Here is a 17312-nt window from a genome sequence, read left to right as displayed (position 1 = left end):
AAAAAGCAAAATGCTCTAATACTTGATGAGCAATGCTTTGTAGGAAGAAGGTCTGCTAGCAAATGGACTCAAAAACCTTCTGGACAGGGTGTTCTAGGTGAACCTCAACCGTCTGTAATTCTGTGAAGCAGAGAAGCAGTTGAATCAATTGAAATGGAAGCTGACGTTTCAGGAATTCAACATTTCAAGCTAGTATATACACTAGTAATTCTCACCTGACTAAATTTGAGTTTTGGTTTATAGCAGTGGGAAGAAGCCAAGTTTAAGTCAAAGATTGTGTTAGTGGTATCTTGTTATAGTTTATAAAAGCATTTTTTTAGCTGTCACCTTGCTTCTAAATTCTGGATGATTTTACTCACTGATTCCTCTGTGGATAAATGCTTTTTAATCATTAATCATTTTTGTTTAATTTCAGCTGTTCTCTGGGTAATGTTTTCCTTTACCTATACAAAGTATATGTCTGTGTATACACACATGTATAGAATTACATAAAAATAATTTTAGATTTCTGGGATCTGTTCTATTTTTGAAGTTTGTGAGGTTGGCTGTGACGACAGATTTTTTAAGATTAATTCGTATGTTTGTTTTTTCTAGTTTTGGTAGGTTATTCTCAAGTAGAACTTATGTTTCTGTCAGGTAACTTGAATTACTAGTGTCAAGTAAACGAAATTCCTCTAACATGTAGTTAGCACCCCCTCCCCTGCCCAATCTCTAACCAAAGAGTGACAAAACAGTTAATTTTGTACTTTGTTGCTGGAATGAGAGCAAGATTTGTGTGTACCGTCAAAACCAGCAGACTTGAGCAATAATCTGAGCAACACTTAAGCCATAATCTTAAAGTAAGTTTCATGAATATGACGAAAGGCATCTTCATTTCACAACACCTTACGATTGAAAAAAAAGTTACATGGGCAAGTTTGACAGTTAGGAAGCCTTCCAGTCTCGCGGGGTTAAACACAGGTTCCTCGTGGCCTATTAGACACTTTTCCAGAATACAGCTGCATTGTGGCTCTCTGTATAGTGCATGATGTTCATGGTGCATCTCCAGCTTGGTACCTCAAAATTAGGACATCCTGGTAAATCTGTTGTAAATCTTCTATGACTTTTATCATCACAATGGCAAAATACTCTATCTGGGCTTTTACTCATATTTTCTTTTACGTTTTTGTAAAATTAATCTTTGTAAAACCACCTGTTTGCATTGAGCTTGAACTTTGTGCTTCCCACCAGCATATACTGCAGTTCTTGCCGTGGTAGCCTTCAGTGCCAGTGGGAATTGCAGCCTTTGGGCCTTGCTGCCTTCAATTCTATCTGTTTTAATCAGTGTTTTATGCTTGTTGCTTTTCAAGGAGTGGTGTATTCAGTATGTAGAGTGACCTCTGTGTTTCCTCATTTAGTTTCTTAGGTTTTCTTTAATGTTGCATTCACATGTTGATGCAGCATTGTTAATTTGAGGAGAAGTTAGTTTACTGGATGCGTTATATAAAAAATTCAATTTTATATAGTAAATCTTCTCTGTCATCTCCAAGAGAAGTGATAGGTATTTTTTTTCTCAGACTTTCTTGGGAGAAAAATCTGTGTGCTTTGCAGCAGCTGTGCTTTGGGGACTACAGGAAGCTACTGCAGTGTTAAAATAAAGAAGGAATGGAGGAAAATAGCAAAAACATTGTATACTTGTGATTTCATGCACTATTAATATCCTTTTGTGCAACGTGGATCATTTTGCCTATGAAAGCAGAATTCAAACCTTAGAAGAAAGCATTAAAAGAAGAAAAAATATCTTAAGGAATAAAAGTTCACTTGAGAGAAATGACAAATAAAAAATGATAAAGCCACATAAAATGATTAACAGCAGGCAAAAGGCCCAGTCAGAAGCTGATTTTTCTCCCTGCTTCAGACTATAAAGGGGAAATGATTATAATTTAGATGCCAAAAAATAAAAACCAGTAAGAAATATTCTTACAATATGTAATCAAACTTAAAACATGGAGAACTACTAAACTGTAAAAATCAAACGTGATTTAAAATTAACTGGGTATTATTTGGGTAAAAAATCTATTCCTGTTTGCAGTGAAATACAGAAGAGTTGTGGGGTTTTGGGTTTCAGGGTTTATGGCGGGCTCTGAGCCTGGGCTGGCGTGTGGGTCCCGCTGCGATGCCCCTTCCAGCGCCGTGAGGCGGGTGGGACGCGGGGCGGGTGAGGACGGGTCTGATCCCACCTGCTTCCAGGAGGAATCAGGAACCTCTGATTGCCACCAAATAGACCTTTACAGAGGCGTTGTCATGATACTAACCTGAACTGCAGCCACTGCAATATCCAGCTCTGCTAAGCTATCACTTTCCCAGTTTACAAGTTGTTTTTTTCTGTAATAAATAAGAAAAGTAACCTGGGGATTTCAGAGTAGCTGACAGTGACCTGTGAGCTGCTGCTGAGAAAGGCAGCTTTGCATTCCCTTCCTTAGCAAACTGAACTAGACCACTCTCTGATTCAGCTGAAATTTGATTCTGGGAGGGCGGGGGAAAAAAGTGATGATAATGCAAACGGATCCAAACTGATGATAACACAAGCTGAGACCGTGTTGTTGTGGGCGTATGTCCATGGGGCTTTATTACAAGCCCCATGGTTGGGTGCTGTAGGCTGTTCAGAAGTCTCACATTGGCCTAGTTCCTCTGTGATCATAGACTCATCTCTCATTTGTGGGTGAAACATCCAACCCCCTTCTTCAGTACGTGATCCCACTGTGCTCATGTCTGCTAAAGGTGCTGCGTTGGAGGCGTGGGGCTTGCAGGAGAGGTGCCTCTGTGAAAGAGGTCAGGTTGGAGGGTGTGCAGAGAAAAGGAGAGAGAACGAAGAGGAAGAAGAATACAATTAAGCTCACCGCGGCGCTGAGCTAGGAGAGCGGCCTTGCAATGACCGTCCACATGGGTATGAGAAGGGCTGAATTACAGCCCTTCCCTCAGTGCCAGAGGAAGCAGTGGTGTAGTGGTTGCAGTGTGACAATGGCAGCATGAACAGATTGGTTGGAAAGGCCCAAAGGCCCCATCTCTGACTTCAAGCAGGAAGATGCGACAAGATTTATAGCCATGGTGAGGAAGTGATGATGTGCAAGGGATTCGCAGCTGAAGGCTGCTGGTGTGAATCTCAGCATGGTGGTGTTGCCCCGGTGCTTGAGAACAGAGAAGTTTGTGTGGGAGCCCTTCTCCTTGCAGGGACAGGAGGATAAGATGAGAAGTGGATCTCTGTTTGTCTTGCTGATTTTTTTTTTTTTTCTCTCTTGGCTGACAGCTATGGATCTGTGAGGATGTAGCTGAGAGGCAGGCTGAGATACGCTGGAGGAAGATGTAGCAGAAAGATAAATGTAGGAAGTTGTCAGAAACAAATGTGTCTAGGGACAAGATATATGTGAAATTATGTGCCAGGAGTCAACCTATAAAAACGTTAGGGATGAATGAAGTCAATTTTCTGAAGGATGATATGAGAGGAGATCAGAAAAGAGCCATGTAGGCCAGCGGGTCACAGGGTCTCAATTTCAATCCAGTAGTTAGTCATCTTTGAGGTATCTCATAGCTGAGTTTCCCTTATTAGTTATCAGGTTTGACAATGCAAATATAATACAAATTATAAGAGGTTTTTGTATGTATTCTCACAGCATTCTCCGTCTATCTGTAAGAAATACATAATTCAAAAGTTACGCTTTTTTTTTTTTAATAGAAAATCCACCTGTTGCAGTTGTTTGAGAAATGGCAACAGTTTGCAAAAACTGATATGGGTTTGTCAGTGGGTGCTCTCATGTGAAATACGGAAGTAATGCCGATTTGAAGGGGCTGTAAGGCTGTTAGGCTTGACATGTTGATGGTCTGAGAAAAAAAATGAGTTTTCGATGTCTTCTTGAAGGCTAAAAATGAAGATGGGAGTTTTGAGCACATGTGTGTATGTGCGAGGGAAAGATATTGGTTAAAATTCATCAAATTACAAGATAACCTAATAACGGGCAATTGTATCCTGTAGTGTGAATTAAAGTAATTCTGAACGTTGAGATGCATCGGGGCTGCCACGCAAGCTGCTCTGTAAATGCAGAGCTGCTTCCCGGGCTGTGGATTCTCAGGTGGCCGCGAGATGTTTCCAGTTACAGACAGCTTTCTGGTAAAACTACCTTAGATTTTTTTTTTTTTTTTTTAAAAAAAAAAAAGGTTCACCTGCATATTCTTGAGTGGTGTTCCACTACACATGCAACTGAGTAGTTCTGAGGCATAACCTCCCGTGCCTTAAGTCTAAATCAATTAGCTTTCATAAAATCATCTGCTGTTGTAAGATTGCTAAGCAATAGTCAGGGTGATAGCCTTGTTTAACTGAAAAAGCTGTGGCCTGATGCTGGTATTTGCTTTCTTTCTTGAAAATCCTTCTTGCTAGTGTAGCTGCAGAAGCTCCCAGACATCTCCTTTGGGAAGGTTCTTTCTTTGAGCGTGAAATTATCACATCATCTCGCACCTCCACTTAATTTCTCCAAATACAATCAGGTATTGACAGATTGAACAGTAGGCGCCTGTGCTTGTTCCAACACTAAATTCTCAAGTGCCCTAGATAGTTTACAGACTTATGGTAAGCGCATCAAAAGGTCTCCTTTTCTTCTTGTTAAACTACTGCCCCTTGCTGTGGGGAACCTGAGGAAGCAGCCAGTTTAGGCAGCTCAGTTTGATCCAGAGGAGGTGCTGCTCTTCTCTGGTAACTTGCCTCTGCTCTTAGCAGCATCTCTGTCATGTGCTCAGTTGAAAAATACAAGCATAAACAACAACAAAAAGGCCATGACATCCTGTTTTATCTTGTGTGTTATTGCTTGATTGTGTGTCCTGAGCTTTACAGTGAGCAGATAGGGAGCTTGCTTAGGGATAAAATATTCTTTTCTATATTAAAAGCTAAAAATGCTACAAATTTCTTCACAACTTTTCTTAATGCTTACTACTATAATGTATCAGGCATCTTGGGCTGATAGATCAACTTGAGCAAACTGCATGATAAACTACACAGAGGAAAAATATCTACATATAGTAAGATCCTCTTCTGAGTCTTTGCCCACGTAGATGTTCCAAATACTTACAGTTGAAATGTGTTAGAGTAAAACAAAAGAACCAAAATTCCAGTTATAATGAAGGATATGCCATTTTTAAGACATACTTTATATTTGTCCTTGTTTCAGGTTCTACACTTTGTTGGTGCTGTCCACTGCTCTTTTTGGAAAGCCTCCTTTCAAGAATGTAATTGTAAATGGCTTAGTTCTTGCCAGGTTTGTATATTAATCCTTTCCTAAACATGTTTTATGCAAATACGTAAATTGCAAATCAAATCTGTGATGGGCTTTGCATCTGATAAGGGAGGGTACCAGCTTTGCAGCAGGCAAGAGGCATCTGAGAGCATGACATATACATGTCCCAACTACATGATGTACTTGATGCAACAGGCAGGAAGTTCTGCTTACTGAAATAATAATTAAAAAAAAATGGAGTCAGCGTAGGAGGGCACAGAAAATAAATGATACCTGTTACGCAGAGTAAAGGGGGTAATTTATTTAAAGCTGCATCTAAAACAACATTCATAATCCCATATTTTTATTTTCATATTCTGCTTTGACAGCAGGTTGGAGAGAGGGGTTCAAAACAAAGGTGCTTTTCCCCTCTATTGTCTCCTAACTTATCTTGGGAAAAGACTGATTGATTTTGTCGCCTGAGTCTCTAGTGTTCAGGTGCTTTCATGGGTTCAAATCTCATACTGAAATGGTTTACTAGTATGTTATCAGGCCTTTGCTGCCAAGAACAGGTAAGACAGGAAAAGCTGAACTGATTTTGAAGGAGGGATTTTCTTCCTTCCCCATATATTACAAGAATTCTGGGTATTTACTTCTGCACTCTGGTATTTTCTAGTGATGGCCAAAAAATGAGCAAAAGGAAGAAGAATTACCCTGATCCAATGAACGTTGTAAATAGTTATGGAGCTGATGCACTAAGGTAAGATTTTTTTAAAAATTAATGTACAATCTAGTATGTAAGCTTTCTGTTCATAGCAAACACTTCTCAGAAGAACTACTTATGGATTTTCGACAATTAGCAGTAGCAAGAAAGGTAATTTTAGAACCTTCTAGAGCCCAATGGCTGCCAAATACTGAAAGAGTGGATGACTCAGAGAACTGGCAGTAGTCACAGACACTTTGTGTCTTGCTTTCATCTTCCTTCAGCCTGGTTATGAGCAAATTTGAGCACTGCTTTAAGACTGTTTTTTTTTAAACACACACGAAAGAGAGAGAGAGAGAGAGAGAGAGACCAGTTGATGTAGAACAATTCTGCTCAAGCTGGTATTCTCTGGTATTGCAGTTAATAGTTACCAAGTTTGCCCAGTAAAAATTTAAATGAAATCTTTATGAAATCATTAAGTCCCAATCAAGCAGATTTAAGCCACAATTCTTCAGGTGTTTTGGTAAAATTGCAGGAGTGTGTAAATGTAAATATGCAATAGCCTGCTACTTGGGCTAGATGCCAAAAATCAGCATTTCGAGGTAAAGGTACGATACAGACATTAGTAACTGACCATGTGCAGCATTGGTGCCTTTTTGAAAAGCTGTGTAATTCTTACTACAGAAGAAAAACACTGTATGGTTGGGCGTATTTAATAGTATGCTACAATATATGTAGTAATGTTTGGGCTGAGTGAACACTACGTTCATCTTACAAAGATGATACTTGCAGTGCTCTAGATCCTTTTTAAAAACAGAGTCCTTTATTTTTCAGGCCTTAGCATTTAATTGACATAGTAAGTATATCTGCTCATATATGTTTACAGCAGGGATTTGTGTGGACCTTTTATATTTGATCAAGATAGTTCTTTAATAGTAATTTAAGGTGTATTTAAGAGAATATCAGTGAATCTGTGGGTGAAGCAGTATGATTGAAAAGGATTGGAGTATTCTATGATTCATATTTGAGATTTTAAATCACAGGTGACATTTAATTTTAAAAAAAAATTAGATTGTTTGAAAAGGAGGGAAAAAAAAAAACGAACTCAGGCACCAGAGGCTATGCTTCTGTTACTCACATTTTTATGATTAGAAAGTTAATTCATTTTTCTGCCTGTATACTCATTCTTTAATGTCACATTTATTTATACATACACCCACATGGAGAGTAAAAAGCATTACCGACTAGGTTCATTTATGGAAAGAGCTCTGCAATTCAGTTGTCTGTGCTTATTCACTGAAGCGCTTGATGTGTTCTGTTTATAGCAAAAGCTACAATTGAATTTTCTTTCCTTGGCACTGCTTCCCTGCAGAGTTACTTTAGCTTTTGCAGAACCGTTTCTGAAGTATTTTAAAGTATCCTCAGCAGTAACTTGATAAACGGATCAGCAGAAAATCTACATGTAAGCTGCTTAAAGGAATATGTAATTGAATGGAAAGGGCAGACAGAAAAAATAGCTTGATGGTCCAGTGAATTTAATCTCCCCAACTTCAGGCTTCCTCAGACTTGACTCCTGTGTGAGATTTGCGTGCATTTCCAAAAGTGGTTACGCTGTGATGCTCCTGGCGGCAGGGCCTCAGGTTGGGTAGGTGTCCAAGTTGAAGTCTGGTGGAAGGAGAGCCTTTGCCTGTCAGGCTGTTTAACGGGTCTTTCCTTTGCTGTGTTCTGAGCTTAAAAATAAGCGGTGTTAGACTTCTCTCAATGCATTCCTCAAATGCAGAACAAATAACATAATGCCACACGCTACTCACACACTACTGCTTTAGTCAGCTGAAAAGCAGGGATTTCCCTCACACACAAACACTGTATATTGGTATAGGTTGGTGATTCTGGTTTGATCTGAGGAAAATTTTAATTTCTGCTTGATGGGTTATATTACCAGGTTTTAACTGAAATGATAGGAATTTAATTTTATTTCTCTTACTCTCTTTTCAGAGTATTATTTCTCTTTCCATATAATAATTAGTATAAGCATCTTTGCATTGGAATGGTACCGGAATTGAATATGTTTTTAGGAATGGCCTATTTTAAGGCAGTGTATGTTTACTATGTGTTTTTAAGTCCTTGGAGAGCTACAGTTTTCTCTAGTTTCTTCTTAAGAGGTATCTTAGGGAGACTTCTGTTACTGGATTCTCCCGAGAGCTCTGCTGAGATGGCTGTGAGAGGTTTTATGGTTCTGAATATTTCCCACCTCTGCCTCCTGAGGAGGAAAACGACGGGGACAGTTTGAAGTCAGGTCAGGTGTTATGCCAACCCCAAATTTGTAAGAGGCCTGTGGTATCCTTAGTGCCACAACAGCTCTTGTGTTAAGACCATAGTTATGATTTGTTTCAGAAGTCAAACATAAGTAATATCCACATGTACAATTAATTGAACAGGAGGTTTGATTTAAATATGCCATTACAAATCCGGGTTTAATTTAAAGACTTTATAGGTCTATATCATGCCTAGTTGTTCTGTGCTTTTGTACATTTGTAATCTGAAATCAGATGTCATTTTTAAAAATAGAGTTTTGAAGTACCATTCTTAAAATGCTCATTTCTGTGCCATTTGTATTTGTGCATTTCTGTCTTTTTGCCCTGATAGCTGCATTTTTTTGTGCTCATGGCTGCAAGAACACTTTTCTCAAGAACTCATGGTCTCTTTTCCTTGAATGTGCTCTATCAGCCTACCTTGAGGTTTTACAGCTTCTTAAAGATAAAAATACCCATAAAGATATGTTAGCTTAAAAAATGAGTTGTTAAATGAGTTAATCATTTTTATTGAGAAATGCTAAGATATTTAAATGGGAATTTTGTTTTTTTTCATACTTGGAAAGTTAAATCAAGTGTCGCTAAATTCAGTTCTGATTCAAGCTTTATATTATCTAAGATGTGGGATTTTTTGAGTTGACTTGATAGATAGCAGATTTTCTGCAGACAGAATATTTGTTTGAGGAGTAAGATGGGGTAATTTGCAAAGATGAACTTCTCTGTTAACTCAGCTAATTAGAAATAGCTGTGTCACATAAGGTGATACGTATTCATGCCATTACATTGTAGGCTGGTACTGTGTGCAACTTTGCAATGATTTATGCCTTCAAACTCCCGAATCACTTTTGAATTCCCCACTGCTCCCTGGCAGAAGGGGAGGCCTCTGTACCTGTTTTGAACAGACTCTCTCACTTTAGGTCTCAGTGTGTTAGGTCCAGATTTTCTGGAAACGAGCTAAGCCTTAGTAGCTACACTGTGTAGATACAATCAGTATCAGATAGTCAGATACAATCTGTAGGGTTAAGTTTAAGCTCTTATTTTTCTAGAGGGGTAGATGTTCAGGAGAAAACAGCAGATTAGTATGATTTGCCATGGCTCTAAAATTAGATGTATTGAAAAATAGTACTGTTGATCTTAAACAAATGGAATAAAGACCCTTTTTACAGGGAAGGCAAATTCATGTTCAGGGTCAGCCGCGAGGATCCCAGCAGGGATTTAACCCAGCCTGGAACATGTGTTTCAGCAGTTTCTTCTTTTCTTGATGCTGACGGACAAATTTAGATAAGGTCATTTTTAGCCGTGTCCTGGATATGAAGCTGAACAGCGAGTGAGAATACACCTACCCTCGGTGTCCTTCCCGATGGCTTTGCCCCTGTGGCTGCGCTCAAGGACTTCAGCCTATTCCTGTCACCACTGAATCGCATTAGCCATGGCCTGTGCAGCTGGCAGCGCTACCTGTCTTGGACAGGGAAATCAAGTTTTTCAGTCTCTATTAAAACAAGCAAAAGCAACCCAGCCAATTTTGTAAAGAAAAATAACTTTTTTACACTGTGTGGTGGAAGCTGCTAAAACCCAAATCACTAGGGTTCTCTTTCCTAAAGTCATAGAATCACAGAATGCTTAAGGTTGGAAGGGACCTCTAGGGATCATCTAGTCCAACCCCCCTGCACATGCAGGGTCACCTAGAGCACGTGGCACAGGGCTGTGTCCAGGTGGGCCTTGGAGATATCCAGAGACTGAAACTCCACAACCTCTTTGGGCAGCCTGTTCCAGTGCTTTGTCACCCTCACTGCTAATACATTTTTCCTTAAGTTCCTGTGGAACTTTTGGTGTTTCAGTTTCTGGCCATTTCCTTTAGCGTGTCTGTTTTTAGGGAGTAATGTGTATGTTTTTAAGCCCAAAGAATATTACTCCAAGGCATGTTACAGGCTGGAGACGTGCCTCTCATGTGAGAAACTGTTAGTTTCAGGGAACCTGACCTGGGCAGGATCTTGGCACACAAGATGGTGTCAGTGAACACCCTAGGTAGAGGCCTACGTCATTCTGTAGGAGCCTGGTTCTAATAGCTCACGTCACCTGAGTCTTCTGCTTTGCTCTTTTGGAGCTACTTTTGGAGCTGAGGCACATTTGTGTTTGCAGGAGATACATCTGTTTTTTTCTTCTTGAAGAACTTTTCTTAAGAACTTCTGTTTCTTAGAGTTTCACTGCAATTCGCCTTGCTCCTTTAGTCCTGTATTTGCAGTGTGCTTGAGCCTTCATAAAATTTGTGAAAGGAGCTTGATTCAGAAGTGAAGAATCAGTAACTTTGAACTAGCGCTTCAGTTATTAAGGAGTACAAAACATTACCCAAGTAATAGGTGCCATTCCAAAGGTGAACCCTAACTCTTGTGTGTTTGCCACGTGTCCTGTTGCTATAGCATGCGGGCATGTGTTGTCGTGTCAGGCAGCTTTTAGACTAAAAATGAAAATCTACGTTCTGGTTCAACTCTTAACTGTAGTATTATAAAAATAATCCTCTAGTACTAGGTAGCTAACTGTCAAACGCTCGGTGCTACACGCTTGCAATATTGTCGTTTTTAGGATTTATGTCGTGAAACTTCTCCTTTATCATCATCTTCCAGTGCAGCTCTTAATTTGCAGCACTCTTAAGTGTTTTACTATTATATGCACTTTAAGTTTTTAAATGTTATATTGTTATTTTTCAGGTTATACCTTATCAATTCTCCTGTGGTAAGAGCAGAAAACTTGCGATTTAAAGAGGAAGGCGTGAGGGATGTCCTGAAGGATGTCTTCCTGCCCTGGTACAACGCCTACCGCTTCCTGATTCAGAACGTGCAGGTCCTGCAGCACAAGGTAGACGCTTGGGAGTGTCCGCAAGGGAATCGGAAGCTTTTTTGTGCATTGGCCACTGTTGGGGTGAATTGTAATCACAGAGGAGTGCAGGTTTGAAGGGACCTGATCTGTTCGTGTATGCTTGCTGTTGATTTCTGCATTACCTGTGGTTTTCACTCTGCTTGATAGAGCTAATCTTGGTTTTTTTGAACAGCCTTGACAAATACGCAGGGAGGGAGGAGAAGGTAGGAAAGTGTTGAGACAACAAAAACCTACGTTTCCCAGATCTTGCTGCCTGTGATCTTACTGCCTCCTTATTTCAGGCCAACTTGGTGCTAGTGTTCATATAGAGTAAAAGAGTGATTTGAATTTTGGGGCATCAGTAAGCTTGCGGAGCCTTGGTTTTCTTAGCTGCTGCTGGTCACATTTCTGGGAGAGCTGGTGGTGCCCTGGGTTGCTGCACTTCCAGGGCTAGGCATGTGCGAACGTGCATTTCTAATGTAAGAATCATTCTCTCCTATATTACGTAAGTATTGGGTCAAATAATCCAAATATGTTCTTAGTCTGAACTCTGAAGGTTTTTAAAATTGGGGTAGTGTCCAATTAATGCCCTTCTACTTCTCTCCCTCCAAATTGCTTTTCTGCCCTACAGAATCAGCAAAGTAGTATGAAGTTTCTCAGCTGGCTGTGGACTTCACTGTTCCAGCAAGTTACCAAGTGCACAAATTACACTTTGACTACCTAAAAAAATCTGCTGTTTTCTCCTTCATTTGGGATTATTATTTTATTGTTTTGTTTTAACCTAGTTAGTTTTGTTGAAATTGTCATGTGCTCTTAAGAAAATAACTGTATATTCTTTTGCCCTTTCCCCAGATAGAATTGATCTCTTAAAGTCAGTACCTTTCTCAAAAATGCTTCAGATGCTCCTAGATGAAAGGATTATGTGAAATCAGGCACGCTATGCCTGAGATTTGTGCTGCAAGCAGGGAGAGAAATGCTGCATACCCCTGTGTGCTGTGCTGCTTTTTGTCTGCTTTAACAAATGCAAATCACTGGCCTTGCTGTAGTTGAAGGTATGGTGTGATGTGTTCAGGAGCAGCGTGAGACTTTCTCTTGCAGATGTGCTTCTGGAACTTAATATTCTCTCTTAGAAACCAGCACATTAGAGTGAGGGGAGCAAACTGTTACAGTAGATGACATGGTCTGGTATAGAATTTTTCGTATATACCTGTATGACCTGAAAACTTTTTTGTATTTTTTTGTTGATAGGATGAGGGAAGGGAATTCCTTTACAATGAAAACACAGTTAAGGAGAGTAATAACATCATGGATAAATGGATTCTTTCTTTCACCCAATCACTCATTCAGTTCTTCAAAGCTGAAATGGCAGGTATGCGCATATACAAATGTGTGTTTATTGTTTTTTGTTTGTTTTTTAATTAGAGAAATAGGTATTTCATTTATAGATTTGCAGATTTCATGTGAGACTTACAGTTCAGGTAAAAGAAAGGAAAACTGTAACCTTAATACATAGAATACTGTTTTAATGAAGCCCCTGTATTTAGGGGTGAGAATCACCACTCATCTGGTGTGCTCAGTGGTGTAGCTTGTTGCTGTAGTAACATTTTCTGCAGTGCTTAAGACAACTTATGTCATTATTATAAAAGTAACTGAAAGAGAGCGGTAAAAATAAAGCCAAATGAGATTGAGGAAACCTGTAAAAGGGAGAAAATGTGGTGATCATAGCTAAATGAAGAATACAGAGAAGTGCACGGGCATAGGGAATGAGTGTTCACTTACACAGTTCCATGGAGAGAGTTTCTTTATAGTTATATTGGAACTGTGAGCAGCAGGATGGGACATCATTAGGATATTGGCCAGTTTTAGAAGGATACTTTAATGGTATATTTTCCTGCATGCTTTGCCTTTTCATATTTTGTTACCTCTCAATACTCACATTAGGATAATTTAAGTTGTGAAATAGGAGGTGCAAGAGAAGAAGCCCCCTACTACTTAGTCTAGTCCATAGAGCTTACAAGGTGAGATCATTTAAAAGCATCTCATTGAAGAGAAAGAATCATCAAGCTACCAGCAGGCATGTAGTGAGAACGGTCCCTTGTCAAAAGACACAGCTTCTTCCTAGGAGTTTGGAAGTTTGGAGTTGCGTGTTGAGTTTCATGTGTTGCCAACCAGAACTTTGTACGGCCTGTCCAGGGCAAAGCTAGATTCCTCATGAGGAGAAAAATAGTCTGGAGGAAAGTGGAAGAATAATTTGTGAATTTGTGCATGAGTGTGGGGTTTAAACAGAAATAGTCTTCATAGCATTCATCAAATGAGTGACACATCTCACTTTGCAGTGAACAATATACGGAACTTTTTTTTTTTTCAGTTTATCTTTCTCTATAAACTCTCTGAATAGTCAGGCAGGTGTTCAGGCAGTCAGGCAAGTATTAATGAGATACAGTCATTTAATGTATTGCCTCGTGATAGTCTGCTATGCTAATTTAAAAAAAAAAAGTTTAGATTTGGATATATGTGTATCTATTTTGAACACAATTTCTACTTCATGTGACTTAAAGTAGGGAGAATGTCCTTTCCAGAAAGAGGCAAGGGAAGCTCACAGTGGCCACTGACAACCTCAAGAGCTGCACAGAGGAGATAATTAAATACAATGCACAAGCTTCATTTCAGAAGCTGAGATTTTTGCAAAGGCTGAATAAATGAATGCAGAAGCTGTTGTGGATGTGGCATGATGGAGGCAAAGCTCGATGACTGAGTGCCCTGAGCTAATGCCAGGCAACACTATCACCTGCAGGATGCATGAAATAGTTTGTTCTGTGCCGCGTTGGCAAGGCCTGAGCTGGAGCATCACTGGTGGGGTTTGGGCACTGTCCCCCCAGCAAATGGCTCCGTTTGTAACGATGTGCTGTGCGTGTACCCATGTGTATGATCAGGGCAAGAACATACAGGCCTGAAACCTGCAGTGCTGAGGAGGGATCAGGCAAGAAAATGTTGCAACTCAGCCTGACTTCTTCCTCCTTCCTAAAGTGCCTGTTATAATTCGATTCAATTTCACACCAATTGGTTGTCTCCAGAAAGATGTTCACAAGTCTATTATTGCCAAGTTTGTTTCTGTTATGTCAAATTTATGTTAATTCTGCCCAGTTTCTACAAGCGGCTGAAATACCAGCAATATTTCAGTCTAAACAGAGTCCTTGAAGATTCCTGATGGTTTGTTTTAGTTCTCCCATAAAAAGGGTGATCTTAGCATGCTCCAACTTCTGGACACTTCAGGCAGCCTAGAATAACATTGTAAAAGGTAGCTGTGTACCAAGACCTCTCTTGCGGTGGCTTGGGGGAAACTTCCCAGAACATGGGCAGTTAGAGGATGCGAGCCAGTTGAGATGATGCTCCTTTCTGTTACACGCTGTTCCTGGAAATTTGGCAAAACTTAAAACGTGTTTATATGCACAAACGTGTATGGTTTAAGAGAGGTTGGCTCGTTTTGCTATCATGTAGGTATCACCTGGTTTAACAGGTGCTGAATACTGCAGTGTAGAAACAGTCCCTTTAGAAGAGCTTGTATCTAGGTAGATGTGTGTGCACAAGTTTTTAAGCAGCATCTGATGCAGCTGACTTAGCTTTAGTGGATGTTAACATCCTTATTCAAATAGAATATTATTTCTTGAACAGTAGTACTGTGTATTTTCTCCTCGAAACCTCAGCTTTCATGTTGGAAACATGAGTTGGGGGTGTTAATATTAAATAGAGTGGTAAAATAATGGAGTTCTATTATGGAAAAATATGATGATAAACCATTCTTTATGCTTTGAAGAGGTGAAAATTTGTGAAAATTTAGAAACAGTAAGTCTTGCTATCGACCTTTTCCTACCTTACAGTATCTGCTATAGCATATAGTTTTACAAAAGCACATCTTGTAAATTGTGCACATTTTCCCATACATGCATGCCTCCTTCTCAAGTCAAAGCTACGATTTTTTAGTTTGGTTTATAAACTAGGAATTGAATGGAAAAAGTCATGTTTTCAGGCTATCTTGATCTCCTGTAAAAATATACTACTTTTACTTCTTGAGTGTTTTTTTTTTTTTTTTTAACCATCCTTGTAACTAGATAATTCTTGACTAGAACAGGCTTGGGAATCTTGCAGGAATACAGATTTCCACATGAATAATGTCTTTCCTACCGTAACGTAGATATTTTGACTTTCCTTTTTAGATTTAAATACTAGTGCTCTACATTTAAAGGTATTTCTTTTTTATAAAATGCAGTGAAAAGTGTAATGAAACTTCGAAGACATACCTCACTTTTCAGTAGCTGACTTAAGTGAGGAACTTGATGCAGAAAGAAAGTGTTACCTACACTAAAGTGTTTTTCCTTCTAGCCTACAGGCTGTACACTGTAGTCCCTCGACTAGTGAAGTTTGTTGATATTCTGACCAACTGGTATGTTAGAATGAATCGCAGAAGGTTAAAGGTATGTATCTAATTCTATGGTGTGCTGTAAACAAAATCTAAGTCATCTGTGCCAATTTAAACCATAGCAGCTACATGGTGCTATTTAAAATCTTTATGCTGTGTTTTTTCAGATGATCAGTTTGTAAGTGGTTGCAGAGATGAAATGAACCTATGTGTGTGCAAAGCGTTTTTTTTCTTTGGTTTTCTTCATAAACAAAATGCAGAATTGCTCAGTTTCAGTTGCTTGATGGGACTGAGCAATAAAGGATGCAGTTCAGAAAACCAGTTTATTGAATTGAGATGTGATATCTTGAATGTTTATGAAAGTACAAATGTTTGAGTGCATTTAAAAAAAAATGTAGTTAACTTTTTTTTCTCCTTCATCTTCTGTAATGCGGTGAATGTTTTGAAAAGGGTGAGAATGGGACTGAAGACTGCATTATGGCTTTGGAAACATTGTTTAGTGTCTTATACTCCATGTGCAGACTTATGGTAAGGAATTTACAGTAAATCGCAATTATTTGACATTTTTAGCATAGTGAATCTAAAAGCATGCATCTCTGTTTCCTACATAAACTAGGAACCCAGAGGCTGGATGGGGAGGATGGATGTGCCATTATTGCTCTGTGCAGCATAATTCACTTTTCCACTCCTTTATTTGCTTGTCCATGGTACTGTAAAGAATGCAGATAGTACCTCACTTAAAAAGAGATATTGGGATTTCTTATCTGATGCCCAGAGTACAGGTGAAGCTCCCAAAGAAGGTGAATAAGTAGTACCAGTTTCACCACATATTGTAGTCAACATTTTGGCTAAAATCAGCTCTGTGTTGAGGACCTTGTGTAGGCATTTCGTTCTTCCTGACCTGTCCTCACGCAGTTCATAAGCGTTGCTAGTTCATAGTGTACAAACAATAAAGAAACACTAGTGAATGAATGACTGCAATGTTGCAGGCACCATATACTCCATTCATCACTGAACTGATGTATCAGAATCTGAGGACGCTCATTGATCCAGGCTCAGTTCAGGAAAAGAACACCGAAAGCATCCACTACCTCATGCTTCCCCAAGTGAGGTAAGAAACAACTGCTGCATGGCAAAATTGTTTCTTTTTCTTGAATTTGTTTCTTTTCTGTTTTGTTTTGTTTTCTTTGACAAGTCCTCTGTCCAGTCAGGGGAGACTTCAGTATTACAATAGTCGCTTGATCAAGCTGCTCTTTTAAATTAAGTTCGTGTGTGCATTTAAGTCTGCTATTAGTCACTAAATACAAGGAAAGCATGTTTTTTTCCTTTTTGCATTTCCAGTCAATCTGAAAACCCTCAAGGACAAGAGCTAACCTTGATATTTCAGATGTCAGGCTAAGAATTTAAGCATTCTAGTAATGTTTCTTTCATGGATACTATATCCTTTGAGCACAGTGTATGTTCTTTCAGATGACTGCAAAATGTAGTTAGCGGAGAGGGTTATTGTGATAAGGAGTCTGAGATTGGCATAATGATAGTGCTGATTTTCTGATCCCTAGGAGCATGCTGTAAAGAATATGTAATCAAAGAATGTAAAACACATCAGTTAGTTATCAGAAATGCTTTTGAGCTCCTGTAATATGGACTAATGGAAGATGTTGAGCTCTTTGTGGGAACTCAGTTCAGGCACAAAGTTATCGTAGGGCTTGCAAAGTGGCTTGGGCACTTGCTTGTTCCTGTTAGTGCCGAGTGACTCGCTGCTGCGTCGTGCACGTCGGCTGCATTGG

The 17312-nt window shown here is 39.4% G+C and overlaps 1 protein-coding gene across 1 annotated transcript in view; it reads left to right on the top strand.

The window, feature by feature from the left end:
- The window catches only part of IARS1 (isoleucyl-tRNA synthetase 1), a 75387-nt gene that overhangs the window by 37968 nt on the left and 20107 nt on the right, over positions 1 to 17312 (top strand). Inside the window, exons 17-23 of the mRNA XM_010217312.2 lie at positions 5196 to 5282; positions 5917 to 6000; positions 10961 to 11108; positions 12357 to 12477; positions 15489 to 15580; positions 15976 to 16053; positions 16515 to 16636. Coding sequence (XP_010215614.2) covers positions 5196 to 5282; positions 5917 to 6000; positions 10961 to 11108; positions 12357 to 12477; positions 15489 to 15580; positions 15976 to 16053; positions 16515 to 16636 — 732 coding nt within the window. The remainder of the gene's footprint in view (positions 1 to 5195; positions 5283 to 5916; positions 6001 to 10960; positions 11109 to 12356; positions 12478 to 15488; positions 15581 to 15975; positions 16054 to 16514; positions 16637 to 17312) is intronic.

The sequence above is a fragment of the Tinamus guttatus genome, unplaced genomic scaffold, assembly GCF_059628265.1.
Source record: "Tinamus guttatus ecotype Peru unplaced genomic scaffold, ASM5962826v1 Tinamus_guttatus_pri_ptg000169l, whole genome shotgun sequence".
NCBI lineage: Eukaryota > Metazoa > Chordata > Aves > Tinamiformes > Tinamidae > Tinamus > Tinamus guttatus.
Note: the sequence above shows the minus strand (reverse complement) of the source record. Positions and strands in the feature narration are given on the sequence as shown.